Here is a 25,759-nt window from a genome sequence, read left to right as displayed (position 1 = left end):
GCTGCCACACCGGCTCGCGTTCGTCTCCCACGCGCCACAAGCTGTCCCAAACACACCCCCGGCAGCGTCAAAATGCAGAGAATAGATTTACTTCAAATTCTGCATCACTAACACGGTCTCAAACGACCATACTATTCCTCTCAGGTTCAGAAGAGCTGTTTAAATCAGCTGTAGCTGTGAGCAAATGTACAGACACATAACCCCAGAGTGAACGGTAAGGACTGAGGGCCCCAGTCTAGTACAGATACAGTAAGCTGGTTAGACGGGCTACGAGGTTGTGTGGTTTAGGCACTGAGGGGAAGGATGATGAAAAAGCAGCAGGTGGGGAGCTGTTACTCTGCCTACACCACAGCAGCTGAACCGTTTTGGTAACCATCCAGTCAGGTGAATGGGTAATGTGAAGTGCGGAGGGGGGTTGCTACGCTGAGCGCTAACAATGTGACATACAGGGAGGAAAGGGAGGTCCCGGGCCGTACCTGCGTGGTGGCGGGCGGGCCTGGTGCCACGGCCGGGGCCTGGGCAGCGGGTGGAGCGCTGGCTGGTGGTGCCTGCGTGGGGGCTGGGGCGGCAGGCTGAGGTAGCTGGGCCTGGGCCTGGGCCTGGGCCTGGGCCGGGGCTGGGGCCGGGGCTGAAGGCTGGAGGTGACTACCTGAAGGTTCTGTTGATGGAAAAATCTAGAAAACGGACAACAGACGTTAATCATGACAAACCCCCCCCCCCCCCCCCAAAACACAAAAATTGTACTGTAAATTTGATATATCTGGTTAGCAGATTTTACATTATTACATTACATATACTTAACAGGCACTCTTCTCAAGATCAACTTAAAATGCAAGGCAACACAAGTACACGGATGTGTTTTACTTTCACGTTAGCATTCTTTTCAGTAAAAACAGCCCAAAGTACATCACCACAGAATGCGATACAAATCAAGATACATTTTAAATTTTATTGCTATATTTTCAGGGGAAAGACACATTTACCATATAAACACGTGCAAAGTCTCAAAGACAAGCCCAAGTGCATTGAGAACCCACCTCTGAATTCTGCGACGCTTCCTTCACTCGAGGAGACTGAAAGACAGACACAATGCCAGTAAGAATGTTTTTTCTGGATTACAGAGAAATTATTATTATTTTTTGCTGTCACCAAAAGCAGTACAAGCCAATATACAACTGAATCAGCGGGCTAATGGCTACACAAATGACATTTAAAAATGAACCCACAGCCACTAAAAGAGAAGGATTATGGGTAATGGCCCTACAATTAGACAATCACAGCTATTCAACAAAATGAGGATAACCTTGAAGCCTCCAAGCTGCTCTGCTTGGCTACAGCTCTTTAAACTAGCCTGCTGATCTTCCCATGTAAATATGAACAAATTACCACATTTTCTGGAGGAAAATATAAAAATAATTGATATTGATGAATTTCTGTATTTGTAAAATAAAAGCCAGACAGTATGGGGTCAATTCCTTTTCATGTCAGTAAATTGAGGAAATTAAATTAAAATCATGAATTGAAAAAAGCCTGTAAATGAGGATTTTTCAGTGAAAGGAACTGAAGTCGAATTCATTTCCTCAAATGACCGAATTGAAATAGAACTCCAACCTACCTTGTGAGCAACAGTGTGTGTCTGGCATGTTGAACTTAACTTTTACCAGTGGTTCTTCTGCACTTGGAAAACTATTAAGCAGCAGTTGTACTGCTGACACAATCACTGAGGTCTTCCTGAGAAAACTACTATGAAGCGAATGCAGGCCGTTACTCCATTACATACAATGAACCTCTAACCAGCACCCTACTACTCTCTCAACCAATACCTGTGAGCCAAACTTCCGTGAGTGACATCACAGTGCTCCTCGCCCTATCAGAGTGGAATGGGGCTTCTGGGAAATCAGTCCCTGAGGCCTGAGTTATGAGGTGACTGGCGGAGTGCACGGACATCCTGACGCTTTCCAGGCTGAACAGGGCCGAGCAGAGAAGCCTAACAGTCATCCCCGTGACTCCCTTTCCCAGAACCCCTTAGGAAGACTACGCATTAATCAACCCTTCCTCCTTTACAGTATGACCCTGATTTGATTTGAGTTCATATTTGCCACTTTATAATTCACAGTGAGTGAGCACTGTGCCTCTAACGACAGTTATTCCGTTTACTTTAGAGAGAAGTTACTTCACGCACTTCGGCGACACAATTCTTTTAATGCAGCTGGCCAATTCTTGCATGAGAGCCATTGAAAAGAAAAAAGAAAGAAAAACACACTTGAGCACATTATTTGGGCTTTCTGCGATCTGTGAATGGATCTTAGCCAGACTGAATGACTGCTTTGAGCCAACAGCAACAGCCAAGCAAAAGCGGAAGGGTAAATATAGTTGCAGGCAGCAATGTCGGGGGCCAAGCAACAAGGGTGAGCTGTAGTGCATTAGTGGGCATTTTGTAAAGGACTGCAAAACTAATTTTACCATTTTGTATTGGATGTAAAATTAACCTACATGGATGCAATTGGCGTAAATTTGTGGCTATAAGCATATCCTGGGTGTGATCAGGCATTTTTGCTAAATTTACAGTGGCCATCTTTCGACATATAAAAATTTCCTTCAGCGACGTGGCGTAAATTACACATACCATGAGAATCAGGCAAAAATTGTAAAGTATGAAAAAAGTTTGTTATTCCAAAAATTCTAAATGGCAGAAAATTCAATATAGTGCATATTATTTCTTCAGAATGACAAGGTTGACACATGGAAGAAATTTGGTGCATGTATGAGAAAGATGGGTATAATAATTTTTTTAATGTTACAATTTTTTCAGGTGGCACAGCAGCACCACCTAGAGTGTCAGTTACTTTGGTGCCATGCATAATAAATTGGCAGCCATTCTAGACCTGCCAGCCGAGTTTCGTGAGACTTTGAGCATGGGGAAGGGTTGAAAATTTAGCAAGTAGAAGCAGTAGAAGAAGAAGAATCCTAGCCAAAACTACAGGGGCTCTACACACCCTTGGCTTGACCCCCTAAATAAGCTCAGCGCTGGATGAACACAGCGTGTACACATCCAGCCAGTCTCTTACCACAAGCACGGCTCTCAGTCGACTCTGGAAGCCATGATTTGAAGCAAGAGAAAATACTGTATGTCAAAGGAACCCCATAACCAAATGCTGCGGGACTGGGACTGTGGAACACATCTGGGCTACAGTGCAGGAGACGATGAGTAAAAAGCAGAATGAAGAGACGGGAGTCAGGCCTCCTTGTAAGGGGGCAGGACGAAGGTGCCCTGCTCTGCTGTCACTGGGACTTTGATAGAAAGGGTGAATAAAGGTGCTGTGTGGCAGGGTGAAGAGTGAATGGGGAGTGATGCGAAAGGGGTGTGATGCGTATGGGGTGTAATGCGTATGGGGTGTGATGCGTATGGGGAGTGATGCGAAAGGGGTGTGATGCGTATCGGGCGTGATGCGTATGGGGCGTGATGCGTATCGGGTGTGATGCGTATGGGGCGTGATGCGTATGGGGCGTGATGCGTATGGGGCGTGATGCGTATGGGGAGTGATGCGAAAGGGGTGTGATGCGCATGGGGTGTGATGCGTATGGGGCGCGATGCGTATGGGGTGTGATGCGTATGGGGCGTGATGCGTATGGGGAGTGATGCGTATGGGGTGTGATGCGAAAGGGGTGTGATGCGTATGGGGCGTGATGCGTATGGGGTGTGATGCGTATGGGGCGTGATGCGTATGGGGCGTGATGCGTATCGGGCGTGATGCGTATGGGGCGTGATGCGTATGGGGCGTGATGCGTATGGGGTGTGATGCGTATGGGGCGCGATGCGTATGGGGTGTGATGCGTATGGGGCGTGATGCGTATGGGGTGTGATGCGTATGGGGCGTGATGCGTATGGGGCGTGATGCGTATGGGGTGTGATGCGTATGGGGCGTGATGCGAAGCGACCCCTCACCCGCAGCGCTAACACGGCAGCCCTTCCCTCCTCGCTCTCCTCGTCCAGCTCATCGTCGCTCCACTCCCACTCGCCGTCCTCCGTCTTATGCAGCCTGCCGCTGGAGCCTGGAACTCTCCGCACCTGCACATATGTGCACGCACGCACACACACACACGCACGCGCACGCACGCACACAGGCATACACATACGCACACGCACACGCAGACACATATACACACACGCAAAAACAACACACACGCACACACATACATGTACACGCACACGCACACATATACATACGCAAACATGCATACACATACGCACACACGCAAAAAAAAAGCACAGACACACACGCAAAGCCAATGCACACACAACAAACACGATCAGCAATCTGCCATTACTGAGAGAGCAGGTGCTGTTATATCATGCTCTCCCTATCGCACTGCTTCTACACGTGTGACACGCCAGCGGTATGAAACAGAACCCTGGCTCTCTCTGACGGGGGAAGCCTCGGAACGGCAGATCATATTCCTCCATTTTCCACTCCACTGTCCAGCCGTCCCTGTTGCTCCCTCACGTACATCTGCGCTGCTCAAATATTCATCTGGTCCTGCGCTCACGCCTCTCTCCCTCTCCCCCAGCACGTCCTGACACGCCCTAACACGGACATGGGCGACCTCGGTCCTGGAGTGCCAGCAACAGGTGTGGTTTTGTTCCATCTGAGCTTCACTGGACAGTCTGATAATTCTGCTAAGAGTCAGAGCCAGAATGCAACGGAGTAAATGCATTCATTAAGCTGAATAATTAACCCAGTTACGGTTAAAAATATACATGGAACAAAAATCTAAATAAAAAGACCCACGTTTGTCCCACACGCAAACAACAGCTCCCTTCCCAAAACACAGTGTGGCAAAACGCATTTTGCAGAACATTAATACAGAAAAGCAATCTGTCCAGACCACAGATGGGGAGAACTGGCGAGAGGTTCCAGCTGAAACAGAATCCCCTCACAAACAGCCCTGAGGAACCGAGAGTCTTCAGGCCGCGGCCTCTGGACCGTTTCTGGGGGAGCGCGGGCCGCATAGCGCGACAGAGGTGCCTATCCAAAGCCCGCAGCGGTGTTTTCTCTGAAAGCACACCTAAGAACTCACGCTGAACTTCAAAAACTTCTTTGACACTAAGTGCTTCAGAAGAGGCTCGTTTCCTGTCTGCCGCCAGCAGGAGCGGCACCGCGGGACGCACGAGGCTGAGCGCCGTGGGGAGGTTCTCGCGTCGGAGTAAATCTGAGGAGCAGCTGCCCGAAATCAAGCTGGCGTTTCTCCTAAGGTTCTGCTCGGTTCTCTTACCCTTCTGGATCGTTCTCCTATTGTGGGGGCCCTCTGTATTAGCCTTTCTTGCAAGTATTCGTTGTTCTGAGGAGGAAAACAAAATGCAAAAAGCTGAAAAATCCTGCATTGCATTCGATAAAACTGTGACAGTGATTTAACACCTCGGTGATTAACCCTTTTGGAGAGTACGTTTTTTTTTCAAAAGGTTTTTCAAAACTCAGTCAGTGTTCTAGAACTCCATTGCTTTCAATTACCAGTACTGATTGTTACATTGGCCCCAGAAGGTTCAGTTAAGTTACACCTTAAAATCATCCTTTAATGTGAAATAACACTTCACTTCAGTGCAAGTCACAAACTTTCCTGGAAGAAAGCCTTCGGTAATGCTACCATACGTAAAGGACGATGTCACAGAGTATTTCTGCAAAGTTATATGTAGGGAATCACATCAGGAAGGAAATGAATCCCCTGAGCTGTCCACACAAACACTACGAGTCAGTGATATACACAGTGATTCACTTTAGTAGCTGTTTTATGGATTAAATGAGTCCTCCTGATGAGACACAGCAGCCGCCCGCGTGCGTTTAAACGCACAGCTTTATGGGAGATATTCAGCCGCTCATCCCCCATGGTAATGACCTCTGTGTGCAATACATGGGGACTTCTATGGCTGAGAGACCTTGGGATTTACCAGTTAAAACTACTGTGCTGATAGACAGCCACCTGAGTACAGAAATAGTAGCCAGTCGCTTCAGTGAGAAACTGAGAAAGCGCAAGCTAAGGGGAAATATTTGTTGGGTTGCGAAGTGTTAAGCAGGAACGTTATTTTCCAAAGTGCTAACTAAGCATTAATATTAGCAGGTGTAACATGTAGCTGGAAGAGGCTGACCACCTCTAAAATGTTGTGATTTAGAACACGGCTGCGGCAGTGACACCTACAGGCTACATGTAGAAATGCAATCCAGTTTAACCCTTCAAACAAGAGGTCTGATAACATGGGAACCACAGCAGCAAGACTGACGGTCAGTGATGCAGGGCAAACTAACAAGGGGTGTGTCTGTTTCTGCAGGGAGGGGGGTGTGTGTGTCTGTGTGTCTACGGGGAGGCGGATGTGTGCGACTGACAGTCTGTGGGGGGTGGGGGGTGTGATCTCTTCTTCCAAACAGCAAACTGCTGATCCAGCACAGCAGTTGTTAGGGCAGAGCCCGTATCAGTTAGCCAGGCAGCTAATCCCCCCCATTGTTACAGTGCACGGCCCTTCAATAGCGAGGCCGGCTGCAGCGGCGTGCGGAATGTTCCGGGTGGCCCGAGCGCCTGGGTCACGCGTTCAGCACGGGCGGATCGGACCGCTCTGAGCGGCTCTGGGGCGGCCGGGTCTGGGCGGCAGCGTGACCTGCAGGTGCCCTCTGGGCGGGGCATCGGGGGGTGAGGGGGAGGGGCGGGCGCTCGCTCAGATTTCTCCTGGAAACGGGCGGGGCGCTCAGCCGGGGCTCACCTTGGCTTTTGTGAAGAATTTGTGCTTCAGGAGCTCAGCAGCTGTGGGTCTGAAATGGAGTTGCAGTTTAAAACAATCTTACCATCAGAGCACACAGAAACTACACTTTACAGGAGCAAACGCCTCATAATATCAGTAAAATGCCCTCACTAATGTGCATTCAACTGGCTAATGATCAATGATTCCAACACCAGCTCAGTAAAAGTAACACCCAACAAGCAAAGCAGCCCTTAGTGCCACAAGGAGAAAGGAAACGCATCAACTGGAAAATATATCAGTAGGGATTTAAGTAGTTTTTGCTACAAACCAAAGAAAAAGTGCTTCCTTAATTAGTTTATAACACAGCAGGAATACAAGCTGCAACTCATCAGGGAGCAAGCACACAGCAACTGGCCTGTAACGCAGCCTATAATAAAGTTAAACATGAGGGGAGACACTTCATACACACATAAAAATGACTCATACGACACATAAAAACTGGCCTCGCTATTAAAGGGCTACCCAGGTCTGTGCTTGCAGGTGATGTCCACTGAATCATTTTCCTCACACACACAGCTAAACTACACTCCCTTCATTCATATTATAGCCATGAGAAAAGAAGACACTAATACTCGAGCACTTTAAAAAAAGAAAAAAAAAGAAAATAAAATAACTGTCCTACACCAGGACTAAAAAACCCTGGTTAAATGATTAACAATGACAGAAGTATGTGTGTGTATGTATGTGTATGTGTGTGTGTGTACGCATGTGAGAGACTGTGTGTGTGTGTGTGTGTGTGTGTGTGCGCATGTGAGAGACTGTGTGTGTGTGTGTGTGTGTGCATGTGCGTGTGTGGATGCATCTGTGTGCGAGAGACTGTGTGTGTGTGTGTGTGTGTGTGTGCATGTGCGTGTGTGGATGCATCTGTGTGTGAGAGACTGTGTGTGTGACTGTGTGCGTGTGTGCATGTGCGCGTGTGGATGCATCTGTGTGTGTGTGTGTGTGTGTGTGTGTGTGTGTGCATGTGCGCGTGTGGATGCATCTGTGTGTGAGAGACTGTGCGTGTGACTGTGTGCGTGTGTGCATGTGCGCGTGTGGATGCATCTGTGTGTGAGAGAATGTATGTGTGTGTGCGTGTGTGTGTTGTGTACGCATGTGAGAGACTGTGTGTGTGTGTGTGTGTGTGTGTGTGTGTGTGTGCGCATGTGCGTGTGTGGATGCATCTGTGTGTGAGAGACTGTGTGTGTGTGTGTGTGTGTGCATGTGCGCGTGTGGATGCATCTGTGTGTGAGAGACTGTGTGTGTGACTGTGTGCGTGTGTGTGTTGTGTACGCATGTGAGAGACTGTGTGTGTGTGTGTGTGTGTGTACACATGTGAGAGACTGTGTGTGTGTGCACATGCGCGTGTGGATGCATCTGTGTGTGAGAGACTGTGTGTGTGACTGTGTGCGTGTGTGTGTTGTGTACGCATGTGAGAGACTGTGTGTGTGTGTGTGTGTGTGTGTGTGCATCTGTGTGTGAGAGACTGTGTGTGTGACTGTGTACGTGTGTGCAAGGTCACCTTTTCTCTGGGTCCTTCTGCAAACACAACGAGATCATCTTTCTGAAGGACTTGCCGTATTTCTTGACCATCTCCTTGTCGGTGACGCCCGTCTCCAGCCCCGGCGGGTCGTTCTGCAGAGTCAGCATCAGCACCTGCAATGCGGCGAGGGCTCGTAAAGCGCTGCACCGGGACGGGGTGGGATCACAGCCCCTGAGGGGTTTGGGCTCTACTCCTGAAAGAGGACAGCTCCCCAAAGCGCATATTCTATATAAGTGCTAATTCAGCAATTAATGCTATTCAGATCAAGCCAGAAGTTACAGCTTGATTATTTCAATAACTTCAAAGCCTCCAATTATGTACGCCCATCTTTAACAATCCATTTCTACATTACCTGTTTCATGTTAGCCATTTAGCAGACACAGCAACTTATACAAAATACATTATTATAAACAATCTATTTATACAGCTGGGCATTGTGTGAGGTAATTCAGTAATTCGTGCTCAAGGCCACAACGGCAGAGCCCCAGTTGGGAGTCAGAGCTACAGCCTCAGAGCTGCAAACGCAGCTCCCATAGCCGTTACACTGCACCGCCTCCCTACACAGACGCATAGGGCAGGACTGTGTGCGACCCAGTCAAATACAGAGCAGGACACTTACAGTCGGCTCATTCCCTCTGAAGAGAAGAGACTTCACTCATGCATAAACTAGACGTCTTTACAACACTAAATTCCTAGGCCTTGCTCATTCCCTTTCACCACCCCGTCTATCTTACCTTCATGGGGGGGTACTTGTGATAGGGGGCGGCTCCTGTCGCCAGTTCGATGGCTGTAATCCCAAAACTCCAGATGTCCGCTTTGAAGTCATAACCCCGGACCTGAGGAGAAAAGAAAGATCATTTAATTCCCGTTATGCTGAGATGACCTGCTGGCACATGGCGAGTTCAATAATAGGGCTTATTATACATGTAGTGAATTTTATCTTTTCAACATTAAAGAAAGCTGGAAATTATTAAAAAATGAAAATGTAAAGTAGGACATATTGGCCCTCCAACCATGACACAGGGAGGCCTGTTTCATTAAACCAACTTCCCAACACAATACCAGAGCTATATGAGATTCAAAGATGAGGTAGCCCTCCTGTAGCCACATCAAAGGGCATGCTGGGAAACTGCAATGTCACTCACCTGCTCCATCACCTCTGGGGCCATCCAGCAGGGGGTCCCCACAAACGTCTTCCGCACCTTATTCCTGGTGATGTCGCCCCCGGTGGCTAAAAAGGCACTGACGCCGAAGTCTGGCAAGGAGAGGGCCGAGAGGGGGGAGGGGTTAAGAGGGAGGATAGATATGGAGAGTTGGTTGCCAAGTCAACAGATGTTGTCGGCATTCTAAACATGGTGGTGATGTAATGGGTCGGTCAGAGTTGGGCAGAGTTCTGTGGGGTGTCATTACAGACACAGCCACACTAAATCACTCGCAAGCATGAGAAATGCGCTTCTTGGAAGGCCCAGCTTTAAGCCCCCTGGTTTCCATGCGCTGCTAACTGACTCACTATCAGCTGCAGGTTTAACCCGAAGAGCCCAAACCACAGAGGAGATGGATGTTTATCCAACGTGCCCTTTGTGAAAACTGCATGGATATCTGAGGAAAAGTCCTGACATGGCTCTGATCAGATGACTGCCAAGCCAATGAGAAGCTAGGCTGTGTGGATAATGATGTCTGATTTACAATATTCATTTCATTCATTTCAATGAGCTCTTATTCAGGGCATTGCGAATAGCTTGCCTTCTATATTAATCCCTTATCCGACAGGATAGTTTACCAAAGGACTTCAGGTTGATTACTGTACTTCAGGGTACACCAGCATTGTGCAAAAAATTTGAACCGGCAACCTTCTACAATAAAAGCTACTACCCAATACAGCACCATTAGTGGCCAATATGAGAGTAGACACATTGTTCCATATCGGAAAAACCAGAAGCGATTACAGACAAATGAGCACGGAATATTAGTGACATCACACACGGCAGGGCTCATCCGATTCATCCAACCACACGGCGCGGTTGCCCCGGCAGCCCTGTTAGCGGCACGCGCGAGCCGGCGGAGAGGAGACAGAGGCGGACCGGCCTGATCTTAACAGCAGCAGCAGCGCTCCATTAATAAGCTTTCAGAGCAATCAGAGCGGACTCTCCTCTTACTCAGCTGGGGAGGAAGAGCCGTTACTCAACGTTTTAATTACCCTGCAGCTTCCTGCCAGGCTGGGGCCGCTCCAGCACGGGCCCCGACGCAGCGGAGGAGCACGCTCGGACGTAATGTACGAGGGGGGAGGGGCCTGTTAGGGCCGTTTCCTCTGGCCAGGATTCAGCGTTGGCCTTCTGCGCGGAGAACGGACCGAGAGCAGGAGTAAGGAAGTAACCCGCAGTCTCACAGGCCTGGAGCTCTGGCTTTCCGTTAGCCTGCCAGGCTATAGCAGAACGCCATCTCCTGCGGTCAGGAAGCTTTCCTCCTCTGACAGAGGCCGGTCAGTTTCCCTGCCATGACACTGTGATCTTCGACCCTAACAGGAGAAAGCGTTACCCCTACTAACCGCCAGGCGTTACAAGCACATGATTTTACACTGCTGTGGAAGACCTCAATTCGATGGTACAGCTTCCTGTTGCGGTGTCGGTTGAACATGAAGGACGATGAGGGCTGCAGAGGCTGCACTTGCATGGTGTACACCAGGCAGGACACACTTCAGATGAACCAGAGGACGATAGCAGCTCTGTTTTCGTTAGTTGGACGCAGAGCGTCGGTGGTAACATCACTGACGCGTCGGAGAAAACAAACTCCTCGTTTGCTTTGCTTTCAAACGGCCTGTTATAAACACTCAGGAATCTGATTTCATGGGCACAGAGCTGGGAGCGGAGGTGCAGAGTCGGTCGTGTTCGGGTTTCATGGTCCTGGCGTCCGCAGCGGTCACATGCTCTGAGAGGGGGGGGGGGGGGGCGGGGGCCCTCTGCGCCTGGCACCTTTCTGCCCTCACAGTCAGAACAGCCTGACCTTTCAAGGAACAGGCATGGAAGTCCAAGGCTCTGCAATGCACACTAACCCTAACCCTATCCACACTGACGGGTGTCCTGTGAGGCGTGCGTGTGGCGTAGGTCTGAACACTGTTCTTCCAGGAGTCTGAACTCTTTTGGAAAGGAAACACAGTTAAAAAAAAAATTAAAAATGAAAAAAGAACTTTCTCAGGGGTGTACAAGGACACTTTGAGCAGCGCAGGTGAGGCTGTAGCAGGCTTAGACCCAGAGAATTATAAATCACCTCTATATAAATACAAAACTTTCAATTTCTTCTGAGTGAACGAGTGCTGGGGAGACTCATCCATCAGAGAGCCGACCTTGACCTTTCAGGACTTCATCAGCCCACAGCACCAGCCTTTCCAAGACCAGCCTCCTTTCAGAACGCAATATAAATCAGGCCTTCTCATTCACAACCAACTGCTCATGTCTGGCCACAGAGGAAAGCAATTTGCCACAAGCAGAGGACGACTGGCTGTGTTTTTGGCAGCGACCGAAAGTTGAATATGAGTGAAAAGGCAGTCAGGTACGAGTCCACAGGCAAATGCAGTACTCAAACCTTGGGCTGGGACCGCCAAGGGAAGAACTCTGGGGGGGGGGGGGGGGGGGGGTCCAACTGCACTTAGAAGAAATGCTTTAAAGGCTGAGAGAACAACATACTGCATAATAAACATTTCACAGACAATATCAGTGGGCAGTGAAATCCTGCAGAGCAGTGGATCCTGTGGATAGGAACCGCATGACCGCATGCCCGCTATCCCGCATGCCCGTTATCCCGCATGCCCGCTTTCCCGCATGCCTGCTATCCCGCATGCCCGCTATCCCGCATGCCGGCTTTCCCGCATGCCCGCTTTCCCGCATGCCCGCTATCCCGCATGCCCGCTATCCCCGGGCACACTGAACACAGCTGAACAGTGAGCACCGGCAGGTTCGTTTACACGTCGTGTTTGGGTCTGGAGGCGTTTGGGCGTATGTCTGTGGAATCTTCCTCACCCGGAAGGCGGGTCTGTCCGAGGTGGACGGGAGCAGACATGAATGATGATTGGACACAGAGCCGCCTACCCCACAGGCAGCGGCGCGTTGCTACAAACACCGCTAATGCTAATGGCCTAGCCTGTGGTTTTCAATTTCTTCTGTTGTGCTTTAATCAATGAAGAAAATCAAATCACAGCAGCCGGCTGGGCTAACAAACCTAACCACCTAACTACAAATTTAAAAATGCCCTGATTAGATGTAAGCTAACAAGGGAATTTCAGTTAGTCTTTTAGCTCAGCAGGGAATTTTCCTTTAAGCACGAAGCAAACGTCCATCCATGCTGACGATAAAAAGCCCTACAATGCCTAATTTAACTGACAACAGTGTCTTTGCCATTGTCGTTTAGTATGTTCCCTTGAAATCTATTACAATCGAGCTTTGTTCATCCAAAGTGCTTCGGAAATAATTCAACGAATAATTAATACTTAAAACACTATATATATATACGTATATATAATAGATTTTTTTTTTCCCAATGAAATCACTCTTGAAAGTTTTGTGAAACCCATTTACTGCCTGCATTTCTGTCATAAGCATTAAAAAACCCAACCACCATGACTATACTACCTTAGGTTTGGGCTCAAAGACTCATAAAACCTGTGATTTTAGAGCAGAGGATCTTCATTTGCAATGAGAGAGCATGACATGCCATTCTGATGCAGGGCTGTTTTATCTGCTCAATATCTTCCTACAAGAGCACTGGCTTCTAAACTGGAAATTACGACAGAGCTGAAGATTATAAGCTATTGAAACTGACCGTGTGGTGCAAGAAAAGTTGACTTTCAGGAGTCTAAGCAGCTGAAGAAAGGGGATTAAAAGACTGCACAGCTAGTATTCTTCACCATCCAACTGTCTTTCTCTCACTCTCTCACACACACACACACACACACACATGTACATGCACAGGCACGCACAGCACGATTCAGGTGTATCTGTTCAAACCACAGACCTCCTCCACACACACTCAGGCCTGAAAGTAGCAATACCAGCAGTACTATATTATTACTCATCAGCGTAATGGACGCCTGCTGTATGCTAGCCTCTCACAGCTGAAATCTGAAATAAATTTAACTTCATAGCCACTGATGGAAGTCAAGCCAAGTGCCTCATACCACGGGCCGTGAAGGTAGCGCCTCGTTTGGGATTTGAACCTCAAACCCGCAGGCTCGATGTATGGCCCACTGCTCACTAAACAGCGAGGCGCACTTTCGGGGCGGGTCCCGCCTCTGGGCTTTTGTTTGGGATAAGCAAGTTTGGGTTCTGGCACGAGGAGGCCCCCTCCCCCCCGCTGACAGGCACCTGGAGTGAGGCGGGGGCCGCTTTCGCGGAAAGGCCGCGTTTCCAGGAACCGGCCCGGAGAAAGGAGCGGTACGGTGAGGAGCGGCGTGCGGGGGATCCCAGCACAAGCCCCGCGTGCGCCAAACCACATGTGAGCCGCCGCACATCCAGCCCCCATCCAGCCCCCGACCGCACGTCACAAAGCTCCGCTTGTCTGCTGGGAACCTCACACTCCTGGCCTTCCGCTCACCACACTCCCCTTCCCCACTCCTCACTCACTCACAACTGGGAATACACTGGAAAGTACCGCATAAGCTTTTAGTGAAAAAATCTATGTACCATTTAGGATTGAAATGAATAATGATGCATTAAGCAAAAGCCCTAAAACAGCTGCGGGGGATAAATTTAAAAAATGTCTTCAGTTTTGGCGTGTGCTGAGCAAGTGACCTCACCTAACCTTCTTCTTAGGGCTTTTAGTATTTGCAGTCTGGATGGCCACCGTCCCCCCCAGCCCCCCTGATATTTGCCCCCACCACCTCCATGACCTGGGAAGGGCAGTCCAAATGACTCAATTTGAGCCATACCATTACCAGTCCCGCGGTCACTCACAGAGGTTAGAGAAATACGGGAGAGCAGGCCTCTTCATTCAGAGATATGTGTCCCAGCTGAGCCTGTCCTGCTAGTGTCTCCAGCCTTTACAAGTTCAGGATATTGCACAGGGTAGAACGGTGATAACTCTGGAAACTTATAGCTGGATTCAATCAAAATCACAAAGTTGTCTTCAGGGATAGTGGCGATAGATTAAAAACACCTTCAATTTTCCTACAGTTTAAAGACGATAAGTTATATTAAAACCGCTGCCACAGAAAAACAGCACTTTTTCAGACTGAATTACAAATTAAGATGAATTGGCAGATTTGATTGAATCCCACCGTGCTGCATCTCCACGGTGACATTGATACACCAGCTGGGGAGAGGTTCACACTAAATGTGCCCCCCGTCAGTGATGACTGCCCCCTCATGCTGCAGCAGATCGTCCTGTAACAAGCTCTTGCCCCTGCAGGGTACAGCCTAACCCACAGAGATGCCAGCCTGCGTGTACGCACGTGCGTGCCCCGCACTGAAACAAACTAACTTCAGAAACACAGCCATGATGAAACAGTCCAAGCGACACCCATGTCATTTCCTCAGATATTAATGCACGTAACATTTCCTTCTCTTGATGAAATTTAAATGTATGTCACTGCATACTAAATTCTGAATCACCTGGGAACAAAGAAAAAACGATCCATAATATCATATCCTGCAGTACCATACTTACAATTGCTGCAATAATCTATAAGTACTGCATCAGAACCGAGCCATGTTTTCAGTTACACACAGCTCAGTATGAACACGCGCCATGCTAAATGTACAGCGATGCTGAGCAGCAGTCATGTGGGACCTGCGTGCAGATCTGAACAGCAGGCAGCGTTCGGGCTCGGATATTTTCGGCACTTGCGCTGAGGGCGTGAGAAACGTGTGGTGTGTCTCTGGCACTCCTCCTCCTCCTCCTCCTCCTCCTCCTCAGCTCCCTCGGAGGGGTGGGGGCTGGGGGCGGCGGCGGCTTGGTTATGTAATAAAAAAAAAATGTATTTACCTGCAATTTGTACCGAGCCGTCTTCTCCCAGAAGAATGTTTCCAGCCTTCACATCCCTGCCCAGGCAAAGACAAACAGCAGAGTTTAACGCACAGCTTATGGAAAAGCAACACACTTAACATACACTGAAATAAAATACATCATTACATTAGCAAAAATACATTACGTAATACTACACAACTTCATAACATATGGCAAAATGTACACATTATTGCTGCTTTCAGATATTGCCATACATTTATAATAAAAAAAGACACCATTATCAGAACTAATTCTGAAAAACTCACATATGTAAACACTCTGCAGTGTGCTCTGTTTCCATAAGGCATCAGAGCAGCACGGTGAAGCAGTAAAGGGGGACCAAAACAGACAGCACCCCACACACAGGAAAATAAGTAACATTTCCGTCCATGCCACAGCTCAGAATTAAGTTCTCTCATAAAATTCCCAGTTATACAGTGTAAAATGTACACAGGCCACCCACAGAAATCACTGCAATACACAAGGCCACCCACAGAAATATGGAATCCCAGGTTGCACCCGGTGTGACTGCACCAAAGTGGACTGCTGTGAACACCGAGGGGTTAATTCCAAGCACGACCAGCGGAGCGCTTTGAAAGCACAGCCGGCTCTCACCAATCGGCAAAGAGCAGGCGACGCGACGGACGCCCTAAAGGGACTGGCAAGGGGGACGCAGGCGGTGTTATGACTAGAAGATTCCAGCCCACTCATGTCTTAACCGCGTGCAGGTGCCATTTTGGAATGCATGCGCAGCACTATCGTTTGCTCTGTGGATTTTCAGCACCGCGTGGCGTGCCTTTTTGGAGCCTCGCGGTCTCGTAAGGGACCAAGAAAGCTTCCACCAATCACGGCGAGGGCCGGACAGAAAAAGGCACTGTCCGCCCTGAGGAGGTCTACCTTCAGGCAGAGTAAACGCCGGTCGCTTTGCTAGCGATTATACTGCAGCGTCTCTGATCTTGTTTTACATGACGTGCCTGAAATTTACATGACACGCATGAAATGCCTGAAAGTTCTTAAAGCTTTACCAGGAGTGAGTTAAAGGTGCCCAAACATACTAACATATGCGCCAGCCTATCTGTCCACTGCCAGCCTGCCCGTTCTGGACAGGTAATAAATCGACGTGCCCGAGGATGCTTCTCGCGGCTGCCCCCTTCCGTCAGGCCCTAATCCCTGTTCGTGGAGCCCCTGACCCTGTTTAACATCCCAGTCCTGTCCTCAGTTCATCTCTCTCCAGAAGGTTCTCTAGAATGCGGACTGGCAGCCTCCCCTCAGCTGGGAACAGGGAGGTTAAACTGCAGCATCTCTGGGGGCAGCAGGGGGACGTACAGGGGGAGCAGACCTGAAGTTTTACGATAATGGACTCAGCGGTGATGTGGGGCGAGGTCACCAGCTCACGAAAAAGGCAGAAGACTTCCCCGACCGCACATAAAAACGTCTCTCATCAACGGGTACAGTCGACCAGGGACAGAGCCATTCACACAAAGCAAACCCGCTGTTAATATTCATATTTAAAGGGCATCAGGGAAATCCAGTGAAAGCACGGAACATTAAACCACTTTTCAAGAGTCACTTTAGCACAAATTTACTTTGTTTCTAGATTTTTAAAGTTCTATGCTTACTGATGTGAAAATAAAATTTTAAAAATGAATGATAAAAAAATTAATATAGCATTTTCTTACGCTTCTTTAGTGTGCGTTTATATATCCCTCACAGAAATAGGTTCATATGAGAACAATGATGTATCTCATTCACCCTAAAACAACAGCAGCTTTGTTCAGCATATCAATCGGAACAGAATTTATTCATTTATGGGTACATCTGAAAGAGAGAAGCACAGAAAATATTCTTGCCAAAGAAACGGTTGCATCTAATGCTCTGTACATGTGTACATACATGAAGCTGATGCACGTGGATTTTCTCGTTAATGAACGAAATGTTAAAGAACACGACCAATCAAAACCTCCCGGCAGTTTCAGAAGCCCGGACAAAGGCAAAGAAAATCCCTGTCCATCGAGCAAATAAAGGATTAGCCCATCTCTCATAATGAGGCACTCAGTACTACACACATCTTCATTTAGGGGCTTGTTTAAAGGTGGAAATAAGCCCTCCTGCCATGAGCCAAATTACTTTCCCGCGTTTGCCTGGCTTAAAATATTTGAAACGCCAGCTTATTTTATGGAGGAGGTTTGCTCAGGGAAAAAAAAAAATGTAATCACCACTTGCTGCACCCAAAGAGTGTTTGAGACCCGACACAATTAAAAGGGCCTTAGAGAGTGCTTGGTAATCCTCCAGAAGAGCCCTGTGTGTGAGGCTTTTGTTGGGGTTCTGACGAGACTGGGGAACGCTCGGAGGGGGGCGAAGGCTCCCCGCTGATCCCCGACGAGCGCGGCCAGCCGGGACGAGTCCCGCCCACGGCGTCTGGTGACATCACCCCTTTGTCTCTGACCCACGCCCGTCAGCCTCCCGCTGCGGACTGACGTCATACAGCCACGCTGGACTTCCTGTCCCACAGGTCCCCCGATTCTATGCCACTACAGCCAGGCTCAGCGTTCATTTACTTTGAAATTTAGAGTATATTCATTCAAACAGAAACAATCAATTCACAATCACAAGCACAATCATGCTTAAAATCACGTCATCAACAAATCTACAATTATCTTTAAAAAGTTCACTTCTACACACAACAATGTTTGTGTGAATGGCACTTTGCTATGACCTAACATAACCTGACATGATTTATAAGTGACAGAAAAATGAATGACAGTAGAGAAGAAAAAGGTGAGCTAAGGTTAAAAGTGCTGAAAAGTGCCTGTTCTTCTCACACCTGGCACTGAAGGGGTTAACTTAAGGTGGACAAACCAGTTAAGAGCAGTTGCTAGGCGAATAAACAGAAGCACACATCCGAGAAGTCACATACATTAGATAATACCCGCACGATTTAACACCTAACTTCACCACCACCCGCCCTCCACCCTGCATTCACGCCAAGGCAGGTCACAGTGTTCCGGGAGCAGACCAGTTATGTAAAACAATCTTCAATAATAGACCAAACTATGAAATATTGAACGTGCTACAAAAAAAACGCCTTCATTTAATAATTTTATTGGACCTTGAAGGGGGACTCTAGCACAGGAAGAGGGCAGAGCGCGTGTCAGCAGAGAGGGCGTGCACTGCTGTGGCCTTGCTGGGACCACACAGGGCACTGAAGGTAAGGAGCCTCTTTATGCACCAGACTAATGCCTCTCAGTGGACTCAAGGCCCCAGCAGTGCTTTCGTTAGCCGTGAGCATTAGCAACACAAACTCTGTGTCCTATGGTGATGGGACAGGAAGTGACATCATCTCCTGGAGCGACTGTTGACCCACTGCTGCCCCAAATGCCGCACTCCAGGGTCTTTGACCAATGGAGATTAAAAGGTTTGATTCGGTAGTTTGTGTCATGTGGTTCTGAGGCCACACCCACTCATACGGCTTCCAGTGACCACAGCAAGACACGTTACCGTAGATAAGATTCCGATCAAGGACTCACAACGTGGGCGACCTCCCCGACCACTGCCCCAACGTGGGGGACAAGAAGGGGAGTGACGCGCATTCCAACCTCCTTCCAACCACCTTCCAACCTTCCAACCTCCTACCGAAACCTAAAAGAGCACTTATCGCAAATGACCTGCGCCCACTGCTATCAATCACAGCCCGGCTAATCCCATGTAAGAGCGCGGTAATTACCACTAGGACTAAGGTAGCAGCACAAAGTGCTCTCCACAGAACATTCAGAGGAAATCATTCATTTATCCATTAACCTAACTTGCAAGAGAGACCAGCCAAGAACACCATTTTTTCATCAGTCAATGTATATTTTATACTCAGTTTAAGTGGACCAATGTTCACACAGTTATTTATTATGAAAAATTAAAAATAAAAATAAAAAAGAGAATGGGATTTATTCATGCTCAGAATATAATGCATAATTACAACTAAGGTCCTTTGGTCAAATACAATATTAAGGCTATGCAGTAAACTGTATACACTACTGAAGAACACCAATAATGGCCAGCCAACCCTTACACTATGCTGTTTAGAAAACCAGGAAGCGTGAAGTTTAGTTTGGGCGCGTCAGTAAACAGCGTTCTGAATTGTGTTTACGCAGGGAGTGCCAGCTTTACCAGGGCACTCTGAGGCCCAAAAAATGGCTCTTTAGTGCAAACCGAAAGGCATGAAATGCCCAAGTGTAGCAGAAAGCAGATTAGCATGGGAAAACACATCCCTGAGGAAAGCAGCAGGGGTAAATTTGGCCTTTAGCTGAGCGCGCTAACAGTAAAAGGCTGCGGGTTCAAGTCCCAGGTGGGGTACTGCCATTGTATCTCTTGGTCAGCGTGCGGCGAGGCCCGTGCTTTGAAACATACACCGCAGTGCCAGGATTCAGCACTGCTGCTCACGAAACTCTGCCAAATGCGGTGATGATATTTCAGCGGCTAAGTCGCGCTTTAAGCCAAAATGACCTTTGACCTCTGGCGTCGGGGGAAGCTCAGGCGCTCAGGCAGCCGCCCGCCGCCTCCCTGGAAAGCGTCGGGTTTTGTTTCCACGGCGGCGGTGGCCCGCAGGGGAGCGGGCGACCTTCTGCGCCTCAGCTGCGGTCGCGCGGCTCAGCGCGGCGCAGCTGCGGTCGTTCGCGCTCCGCTCGCGCGCGGTACACGGCGGGGGAAACCTGTCCGGGGCGGGGAGTCCCACTCTCGGCCGCGGGAGGCCTCCCTGCGCCCGCTGCCGGTAATTCCCACCAGAAACCTTTCCCAAAAGTAACAAGCTGCTAAACGGCGTCGAAACGAATCGCCCACTTACTGCGAACAGCCCTCTGTGGCCGTGTTCTCTTAAACATGGATGCCTGACCAACCCAGAAATAATCTTCCTTTTTATTAATGGACTCACTGTTAAACAGGCTCAATCATCAGGCTTTTATTTTCTCCGATGCGCTCCAACTGCTTTCAGAAAGAGGCTATGCTTTCCTTCATTGATTTGTTCGACAGTCCTGCAGGCAGACGGAATTACAATGTAAACATAAAGTCTGTCGTTCCAGAAATGAAACACCTCCCAGTGGAAAAGAAGCCATCAGAGAAGGAACTAATGCAAGTCTGTGAAAGATGCACCTATGCTGGCTTTCAAATGCGTATTTGTAGCAACCTCAATCAACCAAAGGATTTATTTTAAAAAACAGGTCTAAAACTTTAAGGACATTAGTTTAACCATTATTTTTGTAGAACTTCCGATTCTAGTAGTTATGATTCAGTCTGCTTCATCTCTGTGACTACCTAATATATACAGTGATCTAAACTAATGTAGTGATGTCATTATATAAACATTTTAAAAAGCCCATGCTTTAAAACTGAGGATTGAGCCTGAGGATCAACCCACTCCAAGGATCTGTGCCTTCACGATTAGCTGGGTCTGACAGAATCCTATGCAGTGAAATAACTGAAATTTTCCCGGCAACACCTGTATGACGATAACTACTTAGGTTTCTGATATTCTATTACTGCCACTCCGTACAAGCAGGCATATTTGATAACTGTAAAGGCCAGGAGCTTACATTCCATCCATTTTGAATTTCAGGAATAATTACATCACCACTCCATCAGGAGGTGCCAGAACCATAGCGACTGTGCACTGCACAGAGATAGCATTAAAAATAAAAAATCCACTCATTCATTTTACTGAATGAGATACCATAGAACCCACAGCACACACGTGAGTCACACTTCAGTAAACTGGGACAGATGATCACATTAAACACATCAAACGAAGCGATACAGACTGGCAAAACCCCTTAACCACAGTTATCAAAGATGAGCGATACCAGGTAGACTCACTGTACATTTCTTACAGTCCAACAAGGCATGGTCTGCACCAGTCATGTGACTTTGTCCTTTTTTAAAATATCTTTGGTAGCACCCCTCCCATCTGACACAGGCTCGGGACGGACACTGAAACGCACGTGTCAGATAAGCTCTTCCTTTACTGCTCTGGACAGAGGGGTGCAAGCAGACCAGCAGACCAGCACGCCTCAATCTGCAGCGTTCTGCAACATCAACGAAAAGGTTGGTCGGGGGTCAGCTGTGCGGTAAAACGCAAGCAAATACAGGCATCTCCCAAGCTAATGAATAATTCACTGGACTCAATATAGCAGCCTAGCTAAGCCAAAAAAACACTCCAGTGAACACACAATATTCTCAAATGCTCACGCTTGCACGCAAACACACGTGCTCACACACACACACACTCAAACAAACACACACACACACACACACACACACACACACACACACACAGCCACACAGGCAGGCACACGCACGCATGCACATACACACATCAGCTTGTCCTAATCCATGTTATCTAACCACCAGGCATTACATGGTAGCATGATGGATCCAGTCAAGGCCTTTAATGCGCAGTTTCAGTCAAGTTTGACAGGCCCCAATGCATTCTGGGAGGAGCTTCACTCTTCACATCCGAGCTCATAACGTTATCAGACAAAATGAACATGGCTGCTTCAGGACCCTTTACATCCAAGGCACAGACGAATGGAGTTCTCCCACTGTCGTCCGTCCATGACAGCACCTCCGTTCTGCAGGCCCACAATAATCATTTCACATTTACATTTCTGGCATTTAGCAAACGCTTTCATCCAGAGCGACTTAAACAGCTTAACATTCTTTTTACGTACAATCCATTTATACAGCTGGATAATTACTGGAGCGGCTCAGGTTCAGTGCCTTGCTGAAGGGCACAACGGCAGTGCCCCACCCCGTGAACCGAGCCCACAATCTTGGAGCTGCAAGCCCCGCTCCCTAACCATTATGCAAAGCTGGAGAGGGAAGCGAAATGGGCTCAAACAGACACTAAAGAGCTGAATGAGGAAAGGTGTCTCTGTGAAACCAAAGCAGGGCTGTCCAAGCCTGTAGCTTCTCACTCCAACCCTGACAAAGCACACCTCATTCAAAAGCTAGAGATCTGCTTGAACTTCTGACCAGTAAAATCAGGTGTGCCAAATGAGGGTTAAAATGAAAACCTAGAGGATGGCAGATCTCCAGGAACAGGGCTGGGCAGCCCTGAACTGAAGCCCGCGGACGCTGCAGCCCTGCGGGATCTGTGGGCGGAGGCCCTGAGGCGGGACCGGCCCTGTGACGCCCCGCCTCTCGGCTGGCCCCGCCCCTCTGAGTGAGCAGTCCTGCTTCCTCCTCAGCCCCGACCGAGCGGCCTGCACCGCGTCCCTCCCCGTCACGGAGCTTCCTCCTCCCACATTTAGCAAAGTGACAGCGCGTCCTATAAAAGGCACTCTGCTGCAGACGGGCTGGCTCGCGTTCAATTCGATGCCTTTTATCTACTGCAGATAAAGAGTCTTCCTCCTGCAGACAAGATGGCCTCCGGAGCAGGGATCAGACAGGCGGCAGGATGGGGGCATTTCAGAGCCCCTAGAAGAGGACAGTGTGTCACAGACTGTGCTCAGAATGTTTAAAAACTCACATGTCAATGAATGGCCTCATAAGAGGCCAATGCCATTAAGTGTGATTCTGCTTATACCAACTCAAACACTAACCATTACAGTCTTACCAAGGACCGCGCAACAGAACAGTTAAGAGCCATTGTCTAGGTTGTTCTTAGAATGGCCAATATAAACTTTCTCTGGGTTTGTTTTAAAAATATATATAAAAGTCTCATTTTATTTCCATTCATAAATTTATGACAAACTCATCCCTGTGAATTTTAAAGCATGCCTCTCCATATAGGGTGTCGTTATGCCGTGTGTGGCAAACTCAGCACCCAAAACAAGCACAAGCCTGGATGATTTAACAATTCCTCACGATGAGACAGGAAATGATAAAACATGAGGTATGGCCACGTACCGCCCGGCTGCAGTACTGTTATGCCTTTAAATCTGCCGGTCGCAATAAAACACGCGCTCCTCTCCTGGGACCCGTCTGCTTCACTGCTTCAGCTGGTCACATGCGCATACCAGGAGCTCTCCGTCTTATGCCATCACATCTTCGGTCACGTGTTCAGTTAAAGCAATCACTGCAGCAAATCAACCAATCAGACGGCAGGAGCAGGCATTAGCCCCGGCTGAGATGATAATTGAAATGAGGGGGCTTCCTCGTGCCGGGTGCGAGCCTGCCGCATTTAAGGCAGCATCATCTCTCAAAGCCTCGGGCAATCTCCGCACGGAAAGAGGCGGAAAGAAGACGCACGTTTCCTCAGGAGACACAACGGGATGCTAACGCACGCACTTTTATACCCAGAACTCACGGGCGCTCCCGCGAGACCTCAAACGAGCCGCGAGGAACCAGCTTTCTGACACCGTGCTACTGATTTTTCCCCCTTTTTTATTTCCCTAATAAAGAAAGCTCACATACATTTTTTTTCCACCAGGTTTAAGTGGTGCGCAGCACTAACCAACAGAACAGGTTCAGCTGGCGAAGCATATAATTATGAACGACGAAGACAGAAATACCGCCAAGGCGTCAGAACCCCAGCGCTATTTACCGCTAAACCTCCCACATCGCCTGAGACCGCAGAGTTGGGGACAGGCCTGTGAGCAGCCCAGGTCATTAGGGTCGGTGTTTCTCCCCCCCACTTCAATCCCCCACCCGTTTCCTCAGGGAGCCTCTAATAAAATCCCACATCCTATGATCTGTGATCCCATGATCCTTTGCTCTCAATGAGGCAGGAGACTGCCGCAGCGCTGAATTTAAGGAACAGGGCTGATATCAACCCACCGCGCCACAGCGCACTGGAGAGTACATAATATAACGGAAAAGCGAGACTCTCACTCCTGTCCCACTCGCTCCACCTCATTCTGGAGACTAATTTTATAGCTTGGTTTAGGTTCTGACATTTCATCCAGGTTATGCACAACGTTTACACTTGCTGTATTGGCTCTTGGGGCGTTATTAATGTGGTGAGCCAAGCCTGTCATCCTTGCCCCTGGGTCCTGTTGCGGGAAAGAGCTGGTATCCGTGCAGAATTCTGCAGTGCTGACATCATCGTGGGAGAGAGAGTGGAGTCTCGGTTGATGGGAAGGAGAGGCTGTTTCCAGGGGGAGGGGGGTTGGTTAACCATGTGACCACACAGGAGACCTGCAGGGCCCCATTAGACCCTGTACAGGTTACAGCTTGGGGAAATATGCCCCCTTCTCTGCTATATGGCCTGCACCTACACGGATTTCAATACACATGCAATAAAGCTACCAACCATTCAAAATCCAAGTTCAAACAAAGGTTTCTATCAATATGTATTAATATTATTTACATAATTTAAAAAAAATAATAAATGTATAAAAATAGATACCTATCAATCTTGTGGCCCCTCAGAATCCGTATGCCTTTGTCTGTCTGTCTAGGCAGTATCACTTTCATCTCTGAACTTGCCCTCTCTCGATCCTTCTTTCCATACAAAGGATACTCCCATGGCGAGTACTGACACAGAGCTGCTGATGCAGCAAATCAACGGGACTGCATGCTGGGATGCGTACGAGGACAGACATTCCTCCGATGCAGCAGCTCTTCAGAGGCCAGTTACGGTAAAGCAGGGGCCTCCTGACTGACCGTGAGGAGAAACCCGGGGTGTCTTTAACTCAACCTGACGTGCTCGGGCGCTGGCTTCTCGGCTGCGGTTCTGACTCACTTCTGAGCAGGAGAGACGTGTCACCAGGGAGCTGGCGGACGACACGCGCGGCCCTCTCCCTGGGGTCTGCAGACACACCCAGGGAGGGGAGTCAGCGGTGAAGAGCGCTTCCCAAAGCGGGAGAGGCTCCGACCGCATCCGACCGCATCCGACCACAAGCCTCCGCGGTCTGCTGCGGTCCGAGAGGCGCGGGCGCGGTCGGGAAAGCCCTGGGGTCCCGTGGGCCATTGTCTGCGTGCTTCAAGGCAGGGCACACACATACACCGAAATTCACAGCCCCCACTGCAACCCTACAGCCTGCATACTGGCCCCTCAGAGAGGAGGAACACTACTCTAAGTACCTAGCATAACGCCCTGGCTCTAAGCACCGGGGTGTACGATTTTATTACAAGAAAGAGGAAACGTGTATTATGCATTATAGTTCTGAAACCGGTCTCAGATTCCCAGGAAAAACAAATCAAATGTTCCAGTTATCTTGTTGCTTCCCGGCTCTAAAATCACCACTTGATTATTACAGATTGTGCAAAGGTTGTGCGTGCTCATGCATGCTTAATGATGCAGAAACAGCCAAGTGTGTCTCTGACTTGTCAGGGTTCAGCGTATTATGACATGACAGCATCACTAGCTCTACTTCTGAATGAAGATTCACGAGGCCCACAAAACTGGTAATGAAATAAACTGCACACCAGTATTGTCATCATAAATAGGGCAGTCCTTCGCCCTGGCACTCCGTGGCCAGATCATTTTACACCTCCTCCTCCTCCTCCTCCTCTGCCCTGGAGTTCCG

General features: G+C 48.7%; 1 protein-coding gene across 2 annotated transcripts in view; it reads right to left on the bottom strand.

The window, feature by feature from the left end:
- Window positions 1-25,759, bottom strand: part of LOC118233235 (serine/threonine-protein kinase OSR1-like) — a 69,045-nt gene that overhangs the window by 6,523 nt on the left and 36,763 nt on the right. Inside the window, exons 5-14 of one of the 2 annotated variants that reach the window (XM_035428713.1) lie at window positions 15,282-15,337; window positions 9,455-9,564; window positions 9,044-9,145; window positions 8,289-8,422; window positions 6,749-6,797; window positions 5,275-5,340; window positions 3,947-4,069; window positions 3,069-3,092; window positions 1,038-1,073; window positions 477-674 (exon numbers count right to left, since the gene is read on the bottom strand). In XM_035428713.1, the coding sequence (XP_035284604.1) occupies window positions 477-674; window positions 1,038-1,073; window positions 3,069-3,092; window positions 3,947-4,069; window positions 5,275-5,340; window positions 6,749-6,797; window positions 8,289-8,422; window positions 9,044-9,145; window positions 9,455-9,564; window positions 15,282-15,337 (898 nt within the window). The remainder of the gene's footprint in view (window positions 1-476; window positions 675-1,037; window positions 1,074-3,068; window positions 3,093-3,946; window positions 4,070-5,274; window positions 5,341-6,748; window positions 6,798-8,288; window positions 8,423-9,043; window positions 9,146-9,454; window positions 9,565-15,281; window positions 15,338-25,759) is intronic. The other variant, XM_035428714.1, reaches the window with a different exon arrangement.

Source organism: Anguilla anguilla, chromosome 8 (genome assembly GCF_013347855.1).
Source record: "Anguilla anguilla isolate fAngAng1 chromosome 8, fAngAng1.pri, whole genome shotgun sequence".
Classification (NCBI taxonomy): domain Eukaryota; kingdom Metazoa; phylum Chordata; class Actinopteri; order Anguilliformes; family Anguillidae; genus Anguilla; species Anguilla anguilla.
This window is presented reverse-complemented; position numbering and strand designations above follow the sequence as displayed.